General features: G+C 44.0%; 2 protein-coding genes across 2 annotated transcripts in view; one reads left to right on the forward strand and one right to left on the reverse strand.

The window, feature by feature from the left end:
* The window catches only part of LOC135367109 (5'-nucleotidase domain-containing protein 3-like), an 85,243-nt gene extending 74,069 nt beyond the window's left edge, over nucleotides 1-11,174 (reverse strand). Inside the window, exon 1 of the mRNA XM_064600222.1 lies at nucleotides 11,028-11,174. The gene's annotated coding sequence lies outside the window, so the exon portion shown is untranslated. The remainder of the gene's footprint in view (nucleotides 1-11,027) is intronic.
* A 241-nt stretch (nucleotides 11,175-11,415) lies between these two features.
* Nucleotides 11,416-18,603, forward strand: LOC135367111 (acyl-coenzyme A thioesterase 9, mitochondrial-like). The gene is made up of 13 exons (XM_064600225.1): nucleotides 11,416-11,692; nucleotides 12,262-12,380; nucleotides 12,482-12,527; nucleotides 13,079-13,275; nucleotides 14,330-14,526; nucleotides 14,599-14,672; nucleotides 15,732-15,799; nucleotides 15,856-15,967; nucleotides 16,035-16,125; nucleotides 16,822-16,907; nucleotides 16,987-17,074; nucleotides 17,465-17,621; nucleotides 18,443-18,603. Exons 1-13 carry the CDS (start codon nucleotides 11,679-11,681, stop codon nucleotides 18,523-18,525), a joined length of 1,332 nt encoding a protein of 443 aa, XP_064456295.1. The 5' UTR covers nucleotides 11,416-11,678; the 3' UTR covers nucleotides 18,526-18,603.
* The last annotated feature ends 18 nt before the right edge of the window (nucleotides 18,604-18,621 follow it).

Below are 18,621 nucleotides of genomic sequence, written 5' to 3' on the forward strand. Positions count from 1 at the left end.
GCTCACGAAGACGATGATCACCCGTTCTGCCCCTTCTCTCCAATGCTAATGGTGGAGGGCACATGAGATGATCTTATCTTGCCATCGCGCCATTGCACGAGAGCTCTCCGCCGGCTCTTTATGACAGAAACAGATAGGGCACTTGAACGGTAGGTTGATAAGTGAATGGCTCGTACGTCGGGCATTTCGCAGCTCTTGCACACAAAGTGCAGTGCTGAGACGGCCTTGGACATCTCCAAGAGATTGCTCCTCACCTCAACGGCCTGTTCAATAACATGATTTTTTTCTTTCTTCTTTTCTTATTATTTTTTACGTAGAATTTACACCTTCCCTGTCGTTTATGAGCAACGTTTTGGTGTAAGTTAAATTAACGTAGCCGATTTCATTTTAATTATCGGTTCGGAAATCAATGACCAGTTAATTAATTCACCTAATAAACTAGCTAACTGAAATCAAAGATCAACTATTCGCTAATTAGCTAATCGCTAAGCAATTATTTAAATAAAACGAATCGAATAAAATTAAAAGTCACCAAGGTAGATTTTTGCGCCCGAAACCTCGCCGACATTTGTCGACAGTGCAACATATCCGCGTCTGGAACGTCCGCCAGGAAGACCATAAGGGAAAGCTTCAGACAGAACAGTTCATGGTAGGTCTCGTATCCACAATCTCCCAGCTTTCGTTTTGACGAATTCTTAAGGGCATACACTGGGTTCTTTCCTCGTTGATCGTTCATTTTATTTCAAACGTTACGGCAGAACAAATATTAGTGAGTTTAGCGATAGTCCTCTTTTCTTTCTTTCTTTTTTTTTCTCTCTCATCATGCAAATGTTCACTGTATTTTACTTGTATTTATATATATAACTGTACGTATGCAACTATACTGCAAATGTAACTGTTTTTCCCACCCCACATGTAATGCCCGTAAGAGCCCTTGGGGTAATATAAATAAATAAATAAATAAATAAATAGCGTTGTTTGTTCTGCGCACTGCGCGAAGCTCTCTTTCTGTTGTGGGTGTGCGCAGAACTATCAATGCGATCCCTTCCGTACGCAAAGGGGATATACTAAAACTCACTATTGTACGCTATCGCCTGTGCGTATGTATGGATAGCCTGATGGTTCTACGCATTGCGCGAAGCTCTCTTTGTTTTTTTCCCTGAGTTGTTGCATTCGTTGATTTCTGGGCGTATGAGGCTTACTTGTTTGTGTCGTCCCTAATTGTGGTGTGCCTCGGCCAAATCTCTTTGTTTTGCGCATGCGCAAAACATAAAGAGAGCTTCGCGCACTGCGCAGAACCATCACGCTATTCCTTACGTACGCAAAAACGATAGCGTACGATGTACTAAAACTCTCTATTGTAGATAAGATAACGAGAGCGCCTTTCGACGAGGCAAAGCTCAGCCCAGCGGAAGCCATAATTGTATCGTATGATAGACAACGGATTGAACATTTGTGCACATTTCGAGTGTTAAGTCCAGGAACGGCCCAGAAGTGCCGCTTGTATACCATACAGCGAATGTCAAGGTCAACTTTGAAACGACACGACTTCAGTACACGCGAATGCACTAAACGAACTGTTTTCCTATTACGTGAAGTCATTCGTGTCCAGGATGCTGCTATTACACACGGGAGCCGTGGGGAGGAAATGCGGTTACATTAATATGAAAAAAAAAAAAAAAGTCACAATAACTTCCCTTTACACAATCCGCCCAGTTGAAATCACGCGATTACTGCCAAGCGTATATTCATCCTCGTTGTGCCTTCCAACATTCCTCTCCGGTTTATACGCTTGCTGTATGGAGAAGCATCCCTGCAGCACCTGCGTGGGACACACCTCACATATGTTACTTCTTGTCCCGCGCAATAGTACAGCTACCCTTTCGAGTGCATTGTATGCGTCTGCTTTCAGTATGATTCTTTCATTTTTCAGCGTTATTATGAACAGTTTTTACCACTTTAACCAGCCTTTTTTTCCTGAACAATGCGAGACTTCCTCTTTGTGAGATGCACCATGATATTTTCACCAAATGTACCTTTAGCAGCGCGGTAGAATATCCTTCTCGCGCTGAAACATTCTAATTCATAATCACCAGAACAAAGTTCTTTCTGGGAAATGGTCCACTGGTGATGATTAAAAGCGCTAAAACCCCATTGCCAGGGAGCTAAGATAACAAACACAGTCACATTGATTAGCCCTCTTTCGTCCACTGGTTCCCGTCCGTAGAACACCGTGGTCTTGGTATTGTACTTTTATCTTATTTCTTTCTTTTTTTCCATCTGATGATCCGTGTGAGCGCCTCGAAGCAACTGTGCCTATGAGCGGCGTACAGATGTGGACAGATGGAGAGAGGACAGTAGGAAGGAGTGGAAAACAGGGGGGTTAAAATCGATAAAAAAAAACAGTGCAGGGCGACACTTAAAACACTTATCGATTTTAATGTTACACCAAACAGCCCAATTTCGAACGCTCTTCACAAGGCGGTTAGTGTGCGTCCTGGGCCGACTTCGGGGGGAACTGTCTGGAAAGTCTCCGGAAAACCCAGGAAAAACCTCAGAAACCACCACCTCCCAGTCTTCGGCACGACCTTGGCTGCCGCTGGTCCTGATGATTTTAATTTTTAAAAAATTCTTTTAGATACTTCGATTGGACGCATTATGACCACGGTTCCCGTTTTTGCGCCAGAAAAAATAAAAAATAAAAATAAACAGAACATCATTCTTATTCGAATCGAGCCGTGATTCTCGGGAAAGGTCATCGTCACACATGGGGTACCGTATACGAGAAGTACCCGCAAGAAAAAAACACGCCACTCTACTTCCTCAGTAAACATATACGTATATGGCTCGTTCCAAGACGCCATTTTTCTGTGTATGCAAGCATATAGCTTCGCTGCTGCACCCCATCGTTATCGAGCGCCTTCGTTATGCTTATGTCTTCCGCCGTTATTTATTATTCGCTCGTTTCTTGCCGTCTTCCGACGTACGTGGAAGACGAGCAGCCTGATTGGCCAAGGTGTCCGTCGGGTGATACGTGGCCAGACTGTGTTCTTTCCTCCCCTCTCCTTTTTGCGAGATAAACGTTGACTGTGCGTACTCGGGTGCAAGTGTACTGCGGCCTGCCGCAGGCATTTGCGTACGCAGCTTATATATTCTCTATATTTCGGTGAATGAGGCCTTGGTCTCCTTCTTGAGTACTAGGGCGAGAAGGCTTTTTTTATAATAGCCGAAGTCACTCCTTGAATGACCTTTTATTGGATCTTTTCTTTAATTCTGTGTTTGCGCCGCGAAGCAACTGTGGCTATGAGCGGTGTACAGATGTGGACAGATGGAGAGAGGACAGCAGGAAGGAGTGGGGGACAGGGGCGGTTAGTATATGCGTCCTGGGCCGACTTCAGGGGTAACTGTGCCGATATTCGTCTGGAAAGTCTGCGCGAAACCACAGGGAAAACATCGACAGCACTGCCGGGATTCGCGATATACTCTGCGTAGTTTTAGGTAAACGTAAAATGAGTGAAAAAAAGAAAAAAATGCATCGTTTTGTTTTTCGGTGCATAGAGCGAATGGAACGGAAATGCATAAACGAACCGAACCATAATGAAGCGAGATGCATTGTGACGCATATTGTATTGTGTTTCTTGTTATTGTATTGTACGCACGTTGTTGTTATCTCCTTACCTGTAACAAACAATTAAAATTATTAACAGTATCAATCAATAAATACAATAAATAGAGAGCTAAAATGGCAAGGAGTAGGGAACGTTGATTTTTGCTGAGTGGCTTTTGCTCAGAATGTCAATTTGAGCATCAAACTTGGGTCACCATCCCTCTCAGGTGATCGTAATAGCCACACAACCACTGTGTGGCGACATGTTTTTTTTTTTTTTTTCACATTACGTGTAAATCTACTCCCAATTAGTATTATTATTTCTTTGCTTGTTTTCTTTTCGTTCTCGCCTTCTACTTTTTTTTATGTTCAACGCTAGAACGCTCGTACTTGTTAGTCGATCCACGTCATTTTCTCGCGGACCCACGAAGTCTGCAACGAAAACGAAAGCGTTGCCGCATTTGAAACGATATAACGAAGTACTGTCATCGCTTTAACCGGACGAATATGCAACTTGACGCGCACTTGACGTAAGACCACATATAATGCGTTTCCGTTCGAATCCTCAAGGAGGCTTCGTAGCGCTGTACGAATGAAAGTCGTATATTATATCACGTTTCTCGGAAGAGACGCTTACTCTGCGCACTTCTTCATCAATGAGCAACGGGCGTGTTTGAAAGTCCGTCGACGTCACGATCCGAATAAATACCGCGGATGTCTGACGTAGAGACGTTGCAGAAGCAGCAATGATGCAGCAGGTACGGAAGTTGAGAGTGCGCCCTCAGCATTATCTTATCATATTAAACGCACCCTTTATGGGACAGGCATAACTCCTGCCATCTTCCGTGCACTCAAGGAAGCTCCACATACGTGAATATTTCCGTATATTCGCGGTGTAAGTTGAAAACTTCGGAAGATTACACGATGCCGCCTTTTGCTCCCATTTCCCAATATTTTTATCGTAGTATCAATATTTACCGACGAATATCATTCTGGATCTTTTGCTAGTTTTTGCGGACGCGTGCGAAATTTACGCAGCACACACGAAAGAGATGCTGGTGTGAGCAACCCAGACTGTGGACCAACTGTAAATCAATCGGATCTTGCTGTCTTGCACGTCTATCGAGCAGTATTACGGCAAGAACGATGATTTAAGGAAGACTTATACTAAGCAAGCGATCGTGCAACAGCTGCTGACAGCCCCTTATTCATTGCTTGTCTGGCGCCTGGGGTCACGATAACCGCAGCAGAAGCAACAGATGCAGATGTGCTACGTTTACAGGAATGTTTGGGAGACTATACAAGGCGTTCCACGAAAAATGAGCCAAAGTTTCAAAACAGAATGGTTCATATCGCACACCAAAAAGACGGACTACATGTAGTTCTACCAGTGGTGTAAGGATACTAAAACTATTTTTTGTGTAATTTTATTAATTAATTAATCAGTTTTTTTCTTCTAATTATTAGGATTAGTGCCAAAATATCAACGAGAAAGTTGTAGCTGGCGATACAATGACACGAAATCCGTTGATTGCAACTTTGTACCTCGAACGGATCGTGTTTTTTTTTTTTTTTTTTTCCGTTCCAAAGACTAACTTTTGAGGTATGCAAAAAATCGTCGCGGGTCAATGTCAAGCCAAAGGAGACAGCGGGGCGTACGCCTTTTTGTATTAGTTAATATGTATCCAAATTAATGCATATTAATGACGGTTAAGTGTGTTATGAACTGAAGTTATATTTCTACACATTTCTTGAAAACTATAGCGATTTCCCGAAATGAAACTTTCACGGTTGTATGTCTGTTGTTCTCGCGAATATAACTTCGGCTAAGTTTCGGAATCGCCCCGGCTGTACGAGGCCGTCCCTTTCCCGTAACGTTTCATCACGTGATTCGTTTTGCCCACCAGGGGGATCTGAGAGCTCGTTCGAGTTCGACTTTCACCGCACCGCACCAAATGGTGTCGAAGACGAAAGCACCGCAGTCTAATCAGGACAGAGAACTTCGTCGAAGTCGTCACCAAAACGGGGCAAATACATTCCAAAAGAGTAATTGCGACCGCGAAGGCCACGAAAAGGGGGATTTCCCGCAAGATCCAAGACAATGTGCGAGAGCGCGTCCCGTCTCGTGGCATGCAGTGGTCAATTAACCGTGGCGTCATAGAAATATCATTTTGTTCGGGTAGAACACAAACGGCAGTTATTCGACAACCTCTACTTTTCCCGTAGTGGCCCCACAGATTCTATTGACGCCAGTGCACGCAACCGCATCAGAGATTGCACAGAAGGCACAAAAGAAGAGGAAATTCTCGTGCTTTGTGCGGTTGCGGAAGTGAAAAAACGAAAAGAAAAAAAAAAAGGAAGAAAAAGTGTCATCGAAGGGATTGAAATTCATCAAAGCTTTCCTCTGCCGGCGAAGCTCTGTAAGTATAAGGTGACAAACTTTCAACAGAAACAGAAACAGAAAACTGTTGCCGTATACAGTGGCACAAATCCAAATAAGATTCTTAGTCCGTTGTAGGGGTGCTCAAACTCGCGTCCGAGTCATTATTTGTGATGATCGTACCTATTGAATTGCTTGGGTCTCTCAGTTAGACGTTTGCGTGCACTTATATATCTCTCTCTTTTACTTTTACCGTCGCGTCACGAGTTAAATTGGACATTGCGACAAACCAGCTCTCGTCCACAATCTTGTGGACTCCAACTTCAAGTCCAAGGTGGACAGACATCGATAGATAGACCAATCAATAGACATCGATAGATTTCGGTCAAAATACGAGTGTCTTGTTGATGAGCGCTATACGTAAGCGATCCAGATCGAAGCACGCGCTTCCACTTTTGATCTGTTTGTTCTCCGATGACCCCGCCTGTATAAGCTCTGCGTGGGTGATATAAAGTGTCTAAAGATAGTTGGAAAGCCGTGTATTTTGGTTACGCATTCGGGTCCAAGGTATAGCCTCTGAGGGAAAAACAAGAAACAGAACCCGACCACCTTCTCGGCGTCCCTCAGATAAGGACGATACGGGTTGATCATTTCAGGATGCTATCGGACATGATATCGGTTCTCTTGCCATCCCGTGACATCTTGCGCGAGACGAAAACGAAAGTAGTAAACAGACACGATGTCATGTAACATGCACGTACCGCCTCTTCCGTAAGTATGTTTACGTATGTACGTATTTGTGTACGTATGTGTAATATTATATATAATAAATACTATATAATGATAAATAAAACTAAATAATATATATAATAAATACGTATGTGCACGTGTTTCAACGTATGTCTTGAATACCCCCCGCCATACACGCTGTACGCAGCGCAAAGGAATCGCGACACTTCGACCCAAGTTGTGGAAGGCAAGTAATTTGCATTTATTTATTTATTTATTTGTATCTGCACTACACGTTTTACAGCAAAGGGGTTTATAGGTGCATAGAAAAAAATTGGCACTGCGAACATATGTCTGAAAGCGTCTGAGGAAAACCCAGGAACAAACCCAAACAGCACAGCAGGCACCGGGATTCGAACCCGGGTACCTCACAGTCTCGACGTGACATGGCCAGCACGCTAATTAACCACTGAGCCACGGGAGCTGCGAATACCGAAACTCATCCCCGGCTACATCACTACAGGCTTCTCCACCAGCGAAGTAGCGCGGGAGGGATCACGTGCTCAGGAGCACCAATGGGAATCGTCCTAGCTGACGACGCGCCAAATACGACACGTAGAAAAGGTTTTTTTTTTTTCTTTTATAATACTCTAGTGAGCACTGAGCAGTGCAACGCCTGCATGATGGAATGTCCCACACCTATCAAAGCGTTACAACCCTTATAACACAATGCCCAACAAGCGCGATTTCGGAAGACGCTTTCTTTCTTCGATGCTTTCGAGCATTGTCACAGAGTCCCGCGAGGTTGCAAAACGGTTCCCCGTCAACGGTTGCATAATGTCTTTCCTCGTATGATTATCTATTGTTTATTGATGTACACGTCTCGTGTGAAACTTTCGCTTTCCATAACGGCCGTATTACGTGTGCCGGAATAATGCTCGTCGCCAGTATCGACGTCATTCCGGACGTTCCCGGATGTTAATCTAAGAAGCGCCGTTAGGCATGCGTTTCACGTCCGTCTGAAATGTCCGCCGCACAATCCAGGGAAAACCTCGGACAGCACAGCCGGTGGTGGGATTCGAACCCACCACCTACCAGTCTCCAGCATGACCTTGATGCTAACACCACCGAGTGAATGTTGTATCCACACTGTTTCTTTTTTTGCAGGATACCGGCAAAATACATGCAGGTACATTGCATCTAAAATGCGTGTTAGTGCTTCTCACCAATCCCCCTCACCACAACCTAATCTCCGAACTTCATCGCACACACCTATCAATGCCAGCACGGCAGAGTGCAGGACTTATTATAGCAATCCCCTGTATTATATACAGGGTGTCCAAAATTAAGCTTTCACGAGCGCTACGCAGACACAGCGATGACGGGAAACAGGATGACAACTTTACGCTACTCGTGTAAGAAACAGGTGCTGCTAATTATGTAGCACCTGTTTCTTACTCAAGGAACAGAAAAATAGCAGCCAGTTTTCTTTTGTTCGCCTATTTTTAAAGTGCCAGTGAAAGCTTAATTTTGAACACCCTGTATAACGTTAAAAACGGGGCCGGTTGGTGTAACATACTGACTAACTACTAACAGACGGACGAAAAAAAAATTAAATAGGGTTAAGATCTGGGCGGTTAGTTTGGTACCTCATGTTAAAAATACTAAAATCACAGCGCCGGGGAGACAAAAAAAAAACAACAACAGAAAACATTTATTGAGTGAAAAAACAAAAAACAAAAACGGGCCACAGGTTGCCAGCTCAGTGAATGTGATCGTGTGTTGCGTCGTCTTTTTCGTCCCTGCACTGGCTGTTTTAGCGCCTTCGGGCCTGCAGATGCTACAACGTCAGCGGTACGCGGCTTTGATAATGAATGATACCCATAATTAACAACTCGGTCCGCAGGCGTAAACGCTATATTCGTGCACCGAGACAGTCGCTAAAGAAATATCGGTCCCGGTGATCTCGGATGCTTAAAAGGGAAAAGCGATCTTATCCGCGCACCATTGACGTAATCCTGACGACAGAGTGGGGAAAGGGTACACGAAAAACGAAGTGAAAATCGGGTATAAACGAAACACAGCAACAAACCTATCCATAAATGTACGCCCAGGGTGGTGTATGTGTGTGGAGCGCTGCCAAAACCTTATCTCAACTACAAAAATACAGTATGTGGGACAATAAAAGAAATGCACGCCACCATGCGGCTGGGGTAACAACGTACTCCCTCCCTCGGAGGCATAACCTCGACTAAACGAAGCAGGTGTGAACAACAAGTAGGAAAATGAGGGTTATTCTCGGCAAAAATTACGTCTCTGTTGATGGAGCTAGTATCTCAGTTCAAAATTACTGCATAGTGAACAAAACGCAGTTTCAAATTGACAACTTGGACTCGCCCAGGATGTGGAACAGTTCACCACCCAAGCAGACTTCCGTGCGCAAGACGGGCAGCCACCACACCGCTATGTCCAACGCTTTCACAGCTCTGACCGCTCATACTGCTGGCAGCGAGTGCACTCGAAAGCATCCTTTGGGGAGGTTAGCCACATAGATTGAGAAGTTACCCGTCAAAAAGAACTCGTTACAAGTTAAACTACCGTGTGCAAAATATAACTAAGTTAATAACGAAGTTCTTCAGCCTGAAATGTAACTCGCAGTTACTGAATTACTTTTAAAAAAAAGAACGAGTTACTTCCAAGTCACTTCGGACACAAAATGCCTGCGGAGGAGTGCAACATACTTAGATCGTTTTCGTTTATGTCCAACAATAGTCCCCTCCCTCTTTGTAAACAAATGACGTCATAGTGTTCGACAGCGCCACAAATTTGGTAGAATTGAACTACGCTTGGAGCTAGAGGTGAACAAGGTCGCGTCCGAATGCCACGGTCTTGAGGGGATTACGATATGGTCCCTTAAAGGGACGCGACCCTCGGTCCTGCTTTTCTTTCAATGGGAGGCAGCGAACAAGTGCCCGTTCGTGGAACCCAGCCCTCTCCTTCCGATTTGTTTCGGTTTCAGTCTGTCTACCAACGTCATGGTGACGTTTCTCTGGTAGAGGTCTATTCGAACGCTTTGCATCTTACTCCCTGGTTGCGCACAGTGGTTCAGCTTCATTTCAATGGCAGCGGTTCTTACTTCCTGAACAAAATACTGTCATTGATTGAATATCACGTTTTATGGCAAAAAAAAAAAGAAGAAGCCATGAATGAACCGGAGAGAAAGCAAGAAAATATGTGGACGTGAGTGGAAAGCGAGTTAAAAGTAACTTGGAACTTAACTTAAGTTACTTTGGCAATAAGTTACCTGAAAAAGGAACGAGTTCCTCTGAAAGTTACCACGGCGCAAAAGTATCGAGTTAAGTTACTAGTTACCAAAAAAAGGAACTTAGTTACAGTAACGAGTTACCTCGAACTCTGGTTAGCCACGAGGTTAGCCCAGGCGAGCGGGCCTCCACCTTGTCCAGTCGCATACCGCGAACGCGCTGTCAACAACCCGGGAACGCCAAGCCCTGCTCGCTGTACCAGCTGCACCAGCTGTATGCTAGGAGCCGGCGAGCGAGCACCTCCCCCGCAGGCGCGCCGTTACGTTACGTTACGTTACGTAGATGTACGTCATAGCGGGGCAGAGGGGGCGGAGTGTCTGCGAACTGGCGCAACCAGATGGGTTACTCAAGTTCTTTTTTAAAGACGCATCGGCGAGGTTGGCTTTAACAGTACCGTCAGGTGTGGTTGTGTGGTAATAAAGACCACCAAAGAACAGAGGTAATAAAGTGTGGTAATAAGACCACCGTGCGATGGGTGCTCAGCGAATGCTCCCCCGCCACACATTGATGCGAATTTTTGACACGACGCGTATGCTCTCCACCCTGCATCGGCTGGTCAGGTGTAAGCGTGCGCTGACACCATACGGGGCTTGGGCCCTAGCAACGGTCACACCGCTGCCTGTTACGCGATAGTGGGTGCAAGCGTTTCTTCACTAAGGAGAGATTATCTTCACTGCTGTGAGATTATCATGAGTTACGCCAACGCAGGAGTGAAGCGATACAGTATCAAAACACATTTCCCCGTCGCCAAAGAAGACAGGGCTCTGCCTAAGCAATATGTTGAACGCTAACAAATATGAGGGGCATCCGGATTCAAACTATCCGCATTGTTGTTCCTTGTTTCCATTCTTATTCGTGTCCCTCTCACAAAGTTGCTGTTCACGGAGCTACATATGTTATGCACCCCCAAACATTACTTCTAAATCCCAAAATGGCGGAAAACGATGAAGATACGCAATACATGCAATTGTGAAGTACGTCGTCATACCTTTAGTCAGTGACTGTTAATTTCATGTCTGCTGTGGAGGCGGAACTGCCGTACACGCATAAACACAAGTAAAATTGACAAAAATGTACTACACGAACCGTAAAAATTACGCGATACTGGTCGTCGACGCGCACGACTGGCACGACGTGCCCCATGCAGGATCGTAGACGTCTGCTACGATACAGTTTTGTGACTGCGTACTTTTTGCACTCAACGATAAAACAGTTAAACTGAGAAATGTATTTGACCTCTGCTGTGAAGAGTATGGTTCGTCCAGTGAACGTTTGCAAAACAGAAACTCAAAAATGCCGCGAACAGGCGAAGCAGTCGACAAAATGGCAGACAGGTCGCACGTCAGAGTGATGCGCGTGCATGTGTGCGCGTGCGCCGGTACCACATTGTGTATATGGCTGTGGAAGACGATATTTGAGGTTTATGGATATCGTATGCATACGACGAAGAAGAGGATGTGCAGTAGCCTACGTGCAGTTTACGTGAGATAAACGCCCACAAGGGAAAGTTGTTTACCCAAGGTCGATGACGGTTTGAAGGATCGTGCAGACTCGAGCGACTGGATCGCCGATTTTATAACATAGCCTGGGTGCAGCGATTTAGAGTCGTACAGGTGACGTAACCTAAAGTCGAAGCACAATGGTCCTGAACAGGTGACTGTTCCAGAATTATCTGCTTCTGTTCGTTTTTCATTCCGCTGCATGGTAAAGGCTGTTTGACGATTGCTTTTTGGGCAACGCCCATGCTCAAAACCATTGCCGTAGACGAAATTCAGCGTATTCTTCTTCCCACGATATACGCAAGCGTACATAAACTTGTCACGGATATTGTGGCGCTAATGGGAAGTCTGTGTACAATCAGTATATTGACCTACGGGGCAAGGTTTGCACTGAAGTAGAGCGATGTCGCGTGACTCATTCATTCAAAATATGTCCATGTGAAGCAACCAGTGCTAAGGCTGTTAGTCGCAATAGTGCACAGATATATCAGAGACGATGTATGGAGTCACTCCATAGATACACACAAACGAAGGAGGAGAGAAAAGGAAAATGACAACGTTATATCCGTAATGTAAAACCATTTTTGTAGCGGTAAAACAGTTTTTTTTTGTAAATTTAGCCATTTTTTTCATTATTATATCCATACTGAGCATTCAAAAGCAGCTCTGTCGAAAGCAATTCGATGCAGAGCAGGATACAGCGAACCTTGTCTCTATTCGCAGAAAGCTTGTTTCTACGGGTCACCAACTTCTACGCGGTGCCCTGACAACGCTGAACTCCTGCGGAAGACGGACACTAATAAAATATGAGACTACGGTTCGTCCAAAAAGCATCACAGAGCGTAAGTGATTCTGAAATATACAAAACATTTTGAAATGTGGTTGCTAAAGCTTCATTTTCAAAAATGTAATTGTAAAATTTTAATTGAACGCCTTATTTCAGTTATCGACGACCTCGGCGTGCACGTTGGAAGGAACCCATCGTACAAGTACGAACCCATGTTTTTATGCACTATCAGTCGTTCTGTTAAAACATCTAACCTCCTTTTAGATGCGTTTTCACCCACTTAGACTAGGCGACTAAGTACAGTGAACCCTCGTTATTATGACAATGGTCGTTCCCAAAACTTTTGGTCATAATGCGGAATTGTCATATTAACGGGGGGGATTTGCAGAGGTTTCACAGCATTGTTCCCCAAGAGTATGGTCGTAAAGTGCGTATGTCAGATTAACGGGGGTCATATTAACGAGGGTTCACAGTAACTAGCAGAACCAAGAAAAGTACCGTCAGAGGGAGGTGTAGACAGCAACGAACCTGTGCTCTAATTCGCGTTATACGCGTTATAAACACATTTTAAGGGTCTTCCTCCAGAGTACCACTTACAACGAAGTGATATTATACAAAATTATACCATGTACAGTTACACCGAAAACCATCCAGATTCAATGTACAAAACTTTTTTTTCCCTGCCCGAGATTCCGCCCTCAAATTATTCCCACCACGTGTGCTCTGATACGCCCCCGCATATTTGTCTCTCAGGGGAGGAATTGCATCCCTCCAGTCGCTCAACATCAAAATGCCAACACAGGAAGAACTTCCACCTCGCAGCATGCGGGATAGTTACGACGAAGTTATCCTGCCGTTAGCATCATCGGTGGATTTCCAGAAAAGCCATGTCGGTGCCAGAGGAGTTGTACGCTATGGCAAGATACTGGAAGATATGGATGTCTTTGGAGGTTTGTGTGTGATCGTTAAGTGTAGTAACGGGCTTATTAACAGTTGGCAGGATCATAATTGGACGTTTACATTTACAGTCACTTTGTGGGTTATATAGTCACTGCTGACGTGTTATAGCCACTCCTCGTTATGACTTTTATAGTTGTCCATGGCCAGAATTTTTTAAAGAGTATTTCTTCAGTCCTTCATTCAAGGCATTCAAAGGTAAAGATTGCTTGTGCCTGTTCACAAAATATGACATGGCAGTCATGCAATCAGACAATATTGCAGCCATGGAAGCATTTATAGTGACATTGCTGATCAGATAACATAATTTCTCTCGGACATCTCCCATCATCAATTCCAAGACTGTTCCAAGGGATCCATCTTGCAACTGGTCTGACGATATCAGAAGGCTATACATGAGATGTCACTAACTTAATTAGCCAATCTCTGAAGCCGATGATGTGCTTTCGGTGTAATGGGCAAAAATTGATGACTGCCACACTCATATTTGACGAGAGACTATGAACATAAATGTCCAAAACGAATGCACTCTGTAATGAGCCTTATCTATGTAGGTCCCCATCTGTAGGGCAACAAGTTAGGACTACATAGATGCACGAAACTTGCTTATGGTGACTTTCTCTCACCATGCAGGAAATAGTTGCTTCCACAGAAATGTAACTAGAGCCTGAAGTTTTAGGCTTTTACCCGATTCTTCCCCGAATTTGCACCCTGAATTGAAGGTTCACCCTTTAGGGTGAAACCCGATTTTTACCCGGCAAATTCCCCTCACTGGGATGTCTGTAGGAATGCATTAACTTCTTTTGGCAGCAAATGCAGTAACACCACCGTTTGTACCAAACCGCTACAGTTAGTTTGAGTAACTGAGCCCGATTTCTCCCCGAATTTAGCACACTGGGAGTTTTATCACCCGAATTCGCATGGATTTAGTGCACACGTTTGTTTACCCAATTTTTACCCCCCCCAAATTTAGAAAAAAAATTTTCCTGAAAACTTCGGGCTCTAAATATAACTAATCCTGCACATCCTCTTTTCCTTCCCTCACAGTGTGGCTCAGTTACAGGCATTTACTGTATCCGGGTCTCAGTTTCGGAGTCCCTATGCCAGTCAGCGTAGTGACCGCTCTCGTCGACAATATTCACGGCGGCCACATCAACTTAACCATGGAACACGACCTGAAGCTACGAGGGCACGTCTCTTGGGTTGGGAGGACATCCATCGAGTGCAGCATGGAACTAAGCCAGGTATGTACGGTACAGCCCCCTGGTGGCGTCTGGTGGCATCTGAATGGACATCGTCACATTTCCTGGTTTCAGCTGGAAGGAGACGAGCAAAAAAAAATGCTGGACGCCAAGTTTGTCATGGTGGCAAAGAAGGCAGGCTCAGCTGAGTAAGTTGCATTTTTTTTTTTTTATATATAACTTGTCAAGTCTATTTTAGTCAGATGCAGCTGAAGGGTATTGGAATAGTGCAAAATCATGAGTGGGCAAGCTCCAGATTTTCTTAAGAACCTGATTCAGGCACTGCTTCACATTTTAAACAACAAAATAAACTCCAGCTTTCTTTGCACCTTCTTGCTATTACCTTGTGGTAAGTTATATTTAGGGCCTGACTTTTTAGGGTTAAGCCCGTATCCACCCGATATTTACCCCCCGAACGAAATCTGTAAAATTCGGGTTTAACCCGAATCTACCTGAAAACATCTGGGTCGCGTGGCACACTGATAAGCGTGCATGAAAATAAAGTTTGATAACATTGCTAAACATTAGTTCCATGTTAAGACAAATTTTTATTAAACAAACAAAAATCACCCAAATACACCCGAATTCCTGATGACAGAATATGCCGTAACGGGATTTAACCCGAATACACCCGAATTTTCAAATGAAAAATATCAATGGTAAATATCACCCGATATTTACCCCTTTTTTTTTTGGCCAAAAATAAAACCCGGAAAAGTCAGGCCCTAATTATATTCTATTCCTGAACTGTTCATTATTCCAGTTTACCTTAAAACTAATATTAGTCTGTAGGCAATAAATAATTTGCCCCACTCTCGATGTGCAGAGTGGTCTCTGGTGGCGGAGATGTACTTCTGCGACTACAGATCTTGAGTTTTCTCAGAGTATAAAATGTACCTAAATCCATGGTTTCTAGTGCTTGTTGAGCATTTCCACTTCGTTAACTTTCATTTAAAGTATAATTAGAGCCTGAATTTTTAGAGTTTAACCCATTTCTTTCCCAAATTTGCACCTCAAATTGAAGGTTGCCTCTTTAGGGTGAAACCAGATTTTTACGCGACAAGTTGCCCTCACAGAAACGTCCGTAGGAATGCACACTAGCTTTGTCTGGAAGCAAATGCAATTACATCATTGTTTGTACCAAAACAGTACAGTTCGTTTAACTTTTGAGAACTTCGGGCTCTAAGTATAATGAAACTTCTTTGCAGTCCAGCCTTCGTGAACAAACTAAAACCACATGGCCCTGAAGAGCAAGCGATATTTGACAGAGGAGTCGGTATGTTCAGAGTGAAAAGGTCTTGTGTCGGAGCCTTATAAAACAATTCATCCTAGAAAACATCAAGAGAAGGAAGGACTTCCAGGACAAGAGTGTCATGAAAGTCCCACCAAGCGACGAGGAAAGGGTGATCTTGCACAATCTGTTCTTGGAGGACTTTGACCCTAAGCAAGTACACAAGGAGGAAAGTTCCTGCAGAGCAGCTATTATATACTCTGGTACACTAACTTTGCAGGACGTATATCCTAAAGTCAGATGAGTGTCCAAAGGGTGCAATTTTCATGGATGACGCTAAGCTAACGAATGTTATTATCTGCCAGCCAGAGGTAAGCTGTTTTTGTTTTCGTATTTGAGATCAACCGATAAAAATAGAGAACACGCTTTGAATGACAAAAATTTGCGTTACAACAATGATCTGCGTGTGGACCCCCTTATAGATAGAGCATGAAGTTTTAGGGTTTTACCAGGTTCTTCCCCGAATTTGCACCCCGAATTGAAGGTTCACCCTTTAGGGTGAAACCAGATTTTTACCCGGCAAATTCCCCTCACTGGGATGTCTGTAGGAATGCATTAACTTGCTTTTTGGCAGCAAATGCAGTTACATCACCGTTTGTACCAAACCACCACAGTTAGTTTGAGTAACTGAACCCGATTTCTCCCCAAATTTAGCATACCATCTGTTTTTTTTTCACCCGAATTCGCATGAATTTAGTGCACACGCTTATTTACCCGATTTTTACCCCCCGAATTTTGGAAAAAAATATTTCCTGAAAACTTCAGGCTCTACTTATAGACCACCCAGTTCTGAGTAGATGACCGTAAGAATATTAATGGAAAAAGGGGGCAAGGGTGCAGGCCAGCTGGCATGGCTCGCATATTGTACTGGGTACGACGAGAGTCGGACGTTATGAGGATCTCTCTCAAAATTTGGGCGAATGTCGAACACCCACAGAGCGTTTTGTACTCCGACGTTAGCAGAGTGTGCAAATATTGAGGCTGAGCTTCTGTGTACGTTATTTCAGAGTGAAAACCTCTACAACAAAGTGTTTGGCGGGTTCTTGATGCGAAGTGCCTTTGAGCTGGCCTGGGCAACAGCGTACATTATGAGGTCTGGAAATTGATTGCAGTCGGTCCTCTGGGTGAACAAGATGCAGTGTATATGTTGACGTTGGGGCATTCTTGTGCAGTGGGAGGAGGCCGTGGATCTATCACACAGACGATGTTTGGTTCAGGCGACCAGTGGATGTGGGTTCACTACTGCATTATGAAGCGCAGGTAAACCAAAGGAATGTCACATGGGCGCTGTCAGATGCTGCGCTTTTGCCATGATGTTAGCATTCCATAATATAACAGTCCTACAGGAATGTCACACAAAGGAATGTACAAAGGAATGTCACAGCTCCCATGGGTGCTGTCAGATGCTGCGCTTTTGCCGTGATGTCGGCATTCCATATAATATAACAGTCCTACAGAGTTGTTACGTAGAGGACACTTAGCTTCATGCAGGTTAACTCAAGTACAGTGAACCCTCGTTAATATGACCCCTGATAATCTGACCTAACAAAAGCTCAGCATCACTGCATAGCTGGTATTACAAAAGATGAATGATATGGCCACATATGTTTCTGATCTGCTCCTCTGTAACGTTTCATCATCGTATAATAGGCAGTCTACACAGAGGACAACCTCATGCAACTTAACGTGAATGCTACAGTCATTCATGCAGACAAGGGGACAAAGGAAATCACAAACGTGTTCCACTTCACATTCAGACTCGATGGCGACGAGCCTGCTCCTCGGGTCATCCCAAGAACGTACCCAGGTAAACGAGAAAACTAATTATTTCTTCACCTATTAACTAATGAGATTGTAGTACCTTCATTAACGTAAGCCAGTGCATGCAATGCATCAGAACTGCGTAATGAAAGAACAGTGAGATGCGAAGCTGTTCAAAAATGATATTAAGTTTTGGTATACCGCTACCAGGAGCCCGGTATGCTATCGCGTCTACCACACCCAATCATAAGACAAGATTCTGAGTCATGCACACTGTCATTAGTTCCGGTAGGCACGGTATCTTGACGGTGGTGTTACCAATAACTAAACTACGCTATTCTTTGCTTGTTTGAGGTATGAAAAGCAGTCAGCGAAATGTTGTTAATAACATAATTTGTTAACAAAATAAAGTTGTTGATTTTGAAGTATTCTCCACGTTGCATTGTAACAGTGTTAGATTGAATGAACCATACGCAATGGTCCCTCTACATAATTAAAAGCTAAATTACGTGAAGACGATAACTATAATGTCTAACAGAAGCAGAAGCCTGAGTAGTTGTGCTACATCAGAGGATAGGAAACTGCTGAAAGAGAAAGAAAAAAAGAGGGCAAGATGTATAGCAAGACCACTTTTGGTGTTTCCTAGCAGACGACTCATACCAAAATATGCATGAGAAGCGTAGATGATACAAGCTGCCAGTAGCCAAGTTTTTGATGTCACTATCATTGGGTGCTGTGGGGAAAAAAGCGGAATTCATCCGCACTAGACAGATTAAAAGGAATGTAATAAGGTGCCTTCACATGCTCACTCCTATTGCTATCTTCTATGTCGACTGCTAAATGTTCCTTACAATTTGTTTCTTTCAGAGACACTGCACTACATTGAAGGAAGAAGATACATGAAGCTTGCATGCATTGCTGCAAAAGAGAATCCTCTTGCTGGAAAATAATGGTGCCCAAGGGCATGCCTCAACAGTGGAGACTGTGCTGCTGCACCAAAAATTGAATAAGAATGCAATCCAACTGTCTGGTCCAATGCGTTGTAC

The sequence above is a fragment of the Ornithodoros turicata genome, chromosome 8, assembly GCF_037126465.1.
Source record: "Ornithodoros turicata isolate Travis chromosome 8, ASM3712646v1, whole genome shotgun sequence".
In the NCBI taxonomy this organism is placed as follows: domain Eukaryota; kingdom Metazoa; phylum Arthropoda; class Arachnida; order Ixodida; family Argasidae; genus Ornithodoros; species Ornithodoros turicata.

Bases quoted from the DNA above. Each gene is read 5' to 3' on its own strand.
- LOC135367111 (XM_064600225.1), top strand. The intron at 15,800-15,855 runs GTATGTTCAGAG...AATTCATCCTAG, and splicing joins GATATTTGACAGAGGAGTCG to AAAACATCAAGAGAAGGAAG. The intron at 15,968-16,034 runs GCAAGTACACAA...CTAACTTTGCAG, and splicing joins TTGGAGGACTTTGACCCTAA to GACGTATATCCTAAAGTCAG.